Below are 8,082 nucleotides of genomic sequence, written 5' to 3'. Positions count from 1 at the left end.
TGTTTACAGTTTCCTAGCACTGTCGTCAGAAGGTCTCACCGCAGCTGCCGGTGTGTGTCACATATGGCGATGAAGATAGATAAATATTTTAGCAGTGGCTAATTTCTCTCTGATTCACTTTCAGCCTCAGTTCGTTTGCAGACTATGATATAGTTCTCTGGTTACCAGGTGGCATGTTTGCAGTTGGTAGGGGTGGGGGTGAAAATGTCACACCAAGCTCTGTCACATCCTCTGTAGGCTAGGGAATGTAAGAGTGTGGTGACACTGTTCTGGTACAGCGCTGATCAAAATGAAGGATGCACACAATACATGTTTGTTTTACTATTCTGTAAGTACTATACTGTACTGTACTGTGCTGTATAATGTACTGTACTATACTGTACTGTGCTGTACTATAACGTACTGTACTATACTGTACTGTATTGTACTATAATATACTGTACTATACTGTACTGTACTGTGCTGTTCCATAATGTACTGTACTATACTATTTTCCCTAACCCTTGAACCTAACCTTAATCCTACCTGAACCTGAACCATAATCCAAAAACCTAACCTGAACTATATACCTAACCCTAGCTCATTTCTTGTTTTACTATTTTTGAGGGACCTTCTGGTACCTACATCAATAGCTTAACAAGTCCACACACACACACACACACACAAATACCCAGTATAACGTAATACCAAACAGTTCAGTCGATTAAGAAGATACAATGTTTTAATCCGCACATACATTTGCATCCATTCCTGCCAATGCAGGCTAACTAGCAGTGTGCTCCACACATTTCTACAAAAGAGGAAGTGTTTCTTTTTGTTTTTATCAACTATGGTCCTTGCTCTTTCACTCTTATCTGCTTCTCTTTCGTGTTTAAAAAAAACAAACATTTCCTCCCCTCGTTCTCTTTATTTTCACTTTTCTGTCATTATCAGATTACTTAGTAGAGGACCTAAAACCACCATTGGATAAATCATTTAACAACTTTTAAAGACACTTGCCAGTAAACGTACAATTGTATCTGCCAGTCAGGCTGTGCTGTGATAAAAATAAATACAAAACTTAAGTACAATCTAATGTCTAAGTTTGTTTAATGCGTCTTCCTTATCATTAGTCTGTCTCTAAATATACTTGCACAAAATTAAAGCACTTCTGCATTTAACTCAGTGGTTTTCAGCGAGCTATGTACGTGGTCACAGTCTAGACAATTAGGGAGTGTCACCTGTTAGTGAGCTTGTGGCTGCTGGCTGGGCTGGCTGTGGTCCTGCCGGGTTGACAACACTTCACCTTCTCCACATTTCTGCTGACAGATCCACGGCTCTACAGGAGTGAAAGAGCGGACCGGAAACCACAGAAACTCTTTACAGAGACACTCCCACCAAAAGAGACTAGAAAGATAGAGACTCACTGGTATTTTTCTGACCCTGACTGAGCCAGAGGGCGGAAGACAGATCTTGCTGGGCTGTTGCTGGCTATGCAAATATGAAAACATAACCCTCTCCTTTGTCCCTCTGTCTGCTATCTACATGGAGGAAGTATGAATAATCCTTCCTGTTTGACTTCTCGCTTTTCTCACTACATCTCAGAGAGACTAAATGAAGCGAGCAGACGCAGGTCCCTTGACCCCTCACCCCTTTCAATATTTTCATTCATCAATGAAACCAGTACAGGTCAGCGGGGAGACCTGCTGGAAACACGACCACAACACGGTCTGTAGTCCTTATTTTATGGGCTCTATTGGTTTTTCACTGTACTTACAGTTGTATGTGGGCCCCGGAGGCATACATGGACCGGGATTTGAATGGACTTCTCAAGAGCTGTGCTTGAGCAAGCTGAGGTATTAGCTTGGAGAGCTAGTTTTAGCTACTGAGTGTTAGCTACTGAGTCCCAGCTGTTCAGTAACATCAGGCAAGCCTGGTTGTTTTCTCACCCCTGCTACATGCATGGGTTTAAGATTAGCTTTAGCTAGCCTGCCCCCTAAGGGTAAGAACAGGAATGCCTGTAGGTGGAGATGTAGCTGTAAATGCCATGAAGATTATTTAGTGGTGACTTTCTGGTTTTTCAGTCCAACCTACCTGTGATAGGCTGTAGGGAGGATTGACGGGACTCTGTAACGACCTTTCAAATATCTGTGCCACAGTAGTAAAGACAAACTGGTACTGCTCCTGTAGGGAGGAACAAAGGTGGGATGGACCTGTTACACAGTACACACACACACACACACACACATGCAGTACACACACACACTCACAGTACACACACACACAGTACACACACACACACAGTACACACACGGTTGTGGCCGAAAACCGTATGAAACTACTATCACTGATCTAGTTGAGTGTCCTGACGTGAACAGAAATAGAAATGGAAAAGAACAATGACACAGTTTAATGTAGGACCTTTAGACTGAGAGATGCACTTTGGATAGTGGAAGTGCTGACATCAGGAAAAAGAAGAGATAGCCAGAGCAGGATGGTTTTCTGCATGACCGTGTTTAGCTAAAGGGAGGGCGTGTTTAAAGAGTATAACAATGATTGATGCCTAAGCTATGGCATGCCTTCAACCACGGAAGACCCACTGTGTGTACCTATGATAAGATATGAATAAAGAACTTGCACATTGAACCAGAAATCAAACCAGACTCCCGTCTCCTCTTTTACCAGCAACCAGGCTGAGAAAAGCCCTCCAGCTCTACCTGGGTCTGGCACCCCCCCTCCAGCTCTCCCTGGGTCTGGCACCCCCCCCTCCAGCTCTACCTGGGTCTGGACTGCGGCTTGTCTCTGTCTCCTCATGTCCAGCACGATCTTCATGATACTGAATTCCTCTCGGATTTGCTGATGACAAAATATCACCGTTTCTATATGCTGTTCTGAGACTCTGTACACAATATTTTGCTTATGAACGCCAGTGACAAAGCAATGACTTTGAAATCTAAAGCAGGGTGCTGATGTGCTTCTGAAGCTGACTTTTAGCTGTGACGCAGGCCTGAGGAGTCTCACCTTGGTAACCAAGAGGTCATAGATGTAATCTACAGCACAGATCACCCCCGTTCTTCCACAGCCTGCACTGGAAACACACACAGCCATATCTTCATCATCATCATCATCATCTTCAATCTAGACAGGCAGTGTCTGACAAAATGCAATACATCTTTGGAAGAACTTCAGTTCATTTGGTCATGAAGTACATCCAGTGTTCTACAGGGCCGTTATATGTGTGGGGTCCTTCCAGTCCAGTGGAAACTATAGAAGATATCTATGTGTGTGAGTGAGTTTGTCAGTGCGCCTGTGTGTGTGTGGTGCTGGCCTGGCCCGGTCTCCAGCAGGAGGTGAATATGGATCGAGTCTCGCTCCATCTCAATCGCTTCATTAACATGCAGAGGCCACCAGTCTGCTCCACATGGAGATGCACAGGGCAGGCCATATGGATCATCTGTCTGTCTGAGCAGAACAGTCCCATCTTGTGTGTGTGTGTGTGCACCTGTATACCTTTCTATCTGTATACCAGGGTGTGTGTGTGTGTATACTAACTTAACTGAGCTCAGTTGATATGCCAATACCGTGTCTATGCAGTGTGTGCGTCAAGCTGACCTGCAGTGTATTAGAACAGGGCTAGGGCTGACCTGCAGTGTATTAGAACAGGGCTAGGGCTGACCTGCAGTGTATTAGAACAGGGCTAGGGCTGACCTGCAGTGTATTAGAACAGGGCTAGGGCTGACCTGCAGTGTATTAGAACAGGGCTAGGGCTGACCTGCAGTGTATTAGAACAGGGCTAGGGCTGACCTGCAGTGTATTAGAACAGGGCTAGGGCTGACCTGCAGTGTATTAGAACAGGGCTAGGGCTGACCTGCAGTGTATTAGAACAGGGCTAGGGCTGACCTGCAGTGTATTAGAACAGGGCTAGGGCTGACCTGCAGTGTATTAGAACAGGGCTAGGGCTGACCTGCAGTGTATTAGAACAGGGCTAGGGCTGACCTGCAGTGTATTAGAACAGGGCTAGGGCTGACCTGCAGTGTATTAGAACAGGGCTAGGGCTGTCCGCCTGGGCGTTGCGAGCCATGTCCATCATTCCTAGGATCCCTTCTGCAGTGTATGGGATGTCATGGTCGGGCCAGGCAGTGTACTGAAACTGACTGACTGTTTTCTTCTCCTAGGCAACGACATCCCAGAATACAAAAGAGAACACTTAAAAAAAGAAATTCACTGGCTTTCTTGCTGAAAGAGATTCACTCAAGTTCATGCAAACACCGAGTGATGGTTTATGTTGAGAGCAAAGGTTAGTGAGGAAAATGTATGTAAATCAAATGGCTTAAGCGACCCTCCAAGCTACTGCACTTACTTTCAGGTGCTGGACGACGAGGGAGCGAACCACTACCTCATCGTTTGGGAAAGACTCTGACATCTGCAGAAACAGGAGATCAACCCACACTCCCTTTCATCATTTTTTTTAATGCCTTAATGTTCGCATGCTTTGATTTCCTATAATTTACTGTTGTTATGATCATGTTTTGATGATCACCTTTTGCTTTTATGTATTATTATATATTTTTTTACACATTGTATTGCCATTGTGTATTTATGTATGTGAAGCACATTGTTTTGTATTTATGTGAAGCACATTGAATTACCACGGTGTATGAATTGTGCTATATAAATAAACTTGCCTTGCCTTGACACAGCATCCTGTCTCTGACGTTTTGCTAAAAAAAGCAGTGCTAAAACTTTAAGCGATACGTGTTTGTGAGTAGACATACTTCTTACATTTGAGACAAGAAAAGGTCCAAACTGAGAGGTTTCTTGGTGGGCGGCCCAGTAACGCTCACACTTATTCTGTAGAGAGAGGGACAGACAAACCAAGAGAGAGGAGGAGAGACAAAGAGGAGGAGAGACAGAGAGGAGGAGAGATAGAGGAGGAGAGATAGAAGGGAGGAGAGAAGAGGAGGAGAGAGAGGAGGAGAGATAGAGGGGAGGAGAGAAGAGGAGGAGAGAGAGGAGGAGAGATAGAGGGGAGGAGAGATAGAGAGGAGGACAGATAGAGGGGAGGAGAGAGGAGGAGAGAGGAGGAGGAGAGAGAGGAGGAGAGAGAAGAGGAGAGACAGAGAGGAGAGATAGAGGAGGAGTGATAGAGAGGAGGAGAGACAGAGAGTAGAGATAAAGAGGAGGAGAGATAGAGAGGAGAGGTAGAGAGGAGGAGAGATAGAGGAGAGATAGATAGGAGAGATAGAGGAGGTGAGATGGAGAGGAGGAGAGACAGGAAAAGAGACAGAGTTCAGTTCAACAATTCAGTTCTACTTCAAAGACATATGTTAAGGGCATTTTCTGAAAAATAATTATCAAATCATTATTGATTCATTTTACAATATTAAATACCTTTCCCATTTCTATCTCTCGGCATGCCATCATTATGACCTAAAACAGGGATCAGAAAAGCATCAAAAATGTATCTCAGATAATAAAAAATGCTACACATATACTCAACGGTTGCTTCCTACCTTGACCTCGTACTGCCAGATCATCCTCCAGAAGTCCTCCAGTGTGGCTCTCAGAGGACCCTGGGTGGCAATGTACATTTTAGTCTCTGTCGCCCCCTGATGGATAAAAGGAGATAAAGCACAGAATAACTGCTTTATAACAGTCTACTATGCCCACAACTCTAGAATCTTAAGTATTGACCAGAGACACGGCTTAAGACGCATTTGTTCCGGGAGTACAACGGTACTTAGGAATGATTTGCTGGACCTGATGTTAGTTTCCTCCAGGATCATAATGACTCTTATTGAGAGACTTGATGCTCTTGTTGGTTAGTTGTAACTGATCTAAAAAAGTACTCGCTGTGAAATATTTTACTGTTGCTTGCTTTTCTACAAGTACTCTCTTGCACTTTTTGAGGTTCATGTTGTTTAATTGTGACTTGTTTAACTTCATGCTCTTATGGTTCTTCCCTTTGGCACTTATTTGGTTTTTCACAATGTATGCTTCATGTTTTGGCTACCCGCAATGTTTGGGGCTATCTTGTTGTTATGATCAATGACCTATGCACTTTTGTAAAGCTCTCTCTTGGAATTCGCTTTGTATAAAAGCATCTGCTAAATCAATACATGTAAATGTAGACACTAATAGCTATAGCTGAGTGACAGAGTCCTGTTTCAACACAGGAGTCATGTATCATTCCACTTGAGGAAGCTGTTAACATTTCCCTGGCATAGTGCTCAACTAACAGGTTAGGGTAGATCAGTGGTTTGTTCAGTGTGTGGAGAGCAGGAAGCAAGGAGTAAAAAAAAATATTGAGACAGGGCCAGGAGCTGTTGGAGCCAGAGGGAAGTCATACCTGAATGAAGTTCGCATTGATGTAGTCAGAGTCAAAGGGACTGGTCAGTGGATTTAGCACCACACGAGTCTGGTCATCTGGGAGATGGTGAGACAGAGAGAGAGAGGAAAGAGAGAAACATAGAGATACATGAGGTGAAGTGTGTGAGGTAGAGAAAAAGCAAGCAAAACAAATGACAGGAGAGATGTAAAAAGGTATTGTGCAGCGGTACAGAATAAGGGGTACACCAGACGTTGGTACATTAGATGTTGATTTTAGTACACAATTTCAGATTTCACTTAATCTTGTTCTGCCATTGTTGAGCAAGGCATTGTGTAAGAAAAAAATAATGTTAAAAACATAATCAACTAATCATTCAAGTCCTCTCTCTCTATGATAACATGAACCCCAACGACCCTTTTTATAGTAAAGAGAAGTGATGCGTACAGGGCAAGATGTCTTTGTAGCGGTTCTTCTTCACGTTCTCCTTCCGTCCTCCGGACTCAGTCGTCAGGCCTAGGTTTCGCTTGACAACTAAGGTCTGGGATCGAATGGTCTACCGACACAAAACAGAAATAACACTTTGAGGCAGAGAAAGAGATGGGGAGGTAGACACAAGGACAGTACCACAGAGACCGACACTAAGAAAAATAGGTTGTGGTGATTTCGTTTCTGACAGTGACAGGCAACAGTGAGTTATTTAGAACTTCTGGTACCTACAAGAATAGCTAAACAAGTCCACACACACACACACACACACACACACACACACACACACACACACACGCACACACACACACACACGCACACACACATACACACACACACACACACACACACACAAATACCCAGTACAACGTACTACCAAACAGTGCAGTCTATTAACAATATGCAATGTTTTAAAATGTATTAATTAATGAAAAGGTCAGTCCGATGACTGAAACAATGATCCACAGGAGAAAGCAGCGACTTCTGCTAATTTCTACATTCGGTTCAATGTTGAGTCAATACAACATTTTCCATTTATAGCCTATTAGGTCTACTGGGAACATGTCACTGTACACGTGGACATTAATTTGTTATTGCTTATCGGACTCTATTATTGCAGAATTCAGCTGCAGCCTACACAGGTGCTCTTTGCTACATTATTAAAACAATTCCACGTTCCTTTTAACATTGGCATTTACAATTACAACCGCACACAGATGATGAGAGGACTGTTTTAAAATGATTATGTCAGAGTCAGAGAAAACATTCGTAGGCCTATAGAATCATAATTATGAGGACACCTTATTTTATAAAGGTAGACAAAAAATGGCTAGCCTAAAACATGGATCTGTCACTCACGCTGTACTCTGAAGCGATGCTGCCAGTTGAAAGGCATTTCATCTGGTCCACGAACTTTGCATGTAGCTCCATCGGTGGATAGATAGGCTAGCCGAGTCTGACTGATCGTGGCACTAGAATTAAAAGTTCTTCTGATTTCAGTCAGGGCAGTGTAAAGTGAGTAGCCTATTTCCTTGTCAACAGAAGAACGGTTTCCGCGTTGATTTTCAAGCGCAGCGCTATCATCAAGCTTCATTAGACCTATCCTAAAGCCTATTTTGACTCTTTCGTTTTATGCTTACCTGACGCCAATGCACAACTTTGTTGTTCATCCTCGTCTTTCATGCGCTCTATCAGAAAAACTTACATTTAATTGACATTTATAAATCACTGCATAGGCATATTTTTATGCCGACCTGATAAATGAAATTATAAAAACCTCATTAGAT

At 43.3% G+C, this 8,082-nt stretch overlaps 1 protein-coding gene across 2 annotated transcripts in view; it reads right to left on the bottom strand.

The window, feature by feature from the left end:
* Nucleotides 1–7,877, bottom strand: part of ptpn18 (protein tyrosine phosphatase non-receptor type 18) — an 11,796-nt gene extending 3,919 nt beyond the window's left edge. For both annotated transcript variants that reach the window (XR_006957613.1, XM_047040858.1), the window contains exons 1-12: nt 7,655–7,877; nt 6,755–6,863; nt 6,329–6,405; nt 5,493–5,588; nt 5,371–5,409; nt 4,762–4,830; nt 4,340–4,402; nt 4,008–4,150; nt 3,001–3,067; nt 2,758–2,835; nt 2,074–2,163; nt 1,221–1,318 (exon numbers count right to left, since the gene is read on the bottom strand). Coding sequence is in view for 1 of the 2 variants with exons in the window: in XM_047040858.1 (XP_046896814.1) it covers nt 1,221–1,318; nt 2,074–2,163; nt 2,758–2,835; nt 3,001–3,067; nt 4,008–4,150; nt 4,340–4,402; nt 4,762–4,830; nt 5,371–5,409; nt 5,493–5,588; nt 6,329–6,405; nt 6,755–6,863; nt 7,655–7,726 (1,001 nt within the window). In the remaining variant the exon portion in view is untranslated. The remainder of the gene's footprint in view (nt 1–1,220; nt 1,319–2,073; nt 2,164–2,757; nt 2,836–3,000; nt 3,068–4,007; nt 4,151–4,339; nt 4,403–4,761; nt 4,831–5,370; nt 5,410–5,492; nt 5,589–6,328; nt 6,406–6,754; nt 6,864–7,654) is intronic.
* Nucleotides 7,878–8,082: the final 205 nt, after the last annotated feature.

This window comes from Hypomesus transpacificus, chromosome 18 (genome assembly GCF_021917145.1).
Source record: "Hypomesus transpacificus isolate Combined female chromosome 18, fHypTra1, whole genome shotgun sequence".
Lineage (NCBI taxonomy): Eukaryota > Metazoa > Chordata > Actinopteri > Osmeriformes > Osmeridae > Hypomesus > Hypomesus transpacificus.
This window is presented reverse-complemented; position numbering and strand designations above follow the sequence as displayed.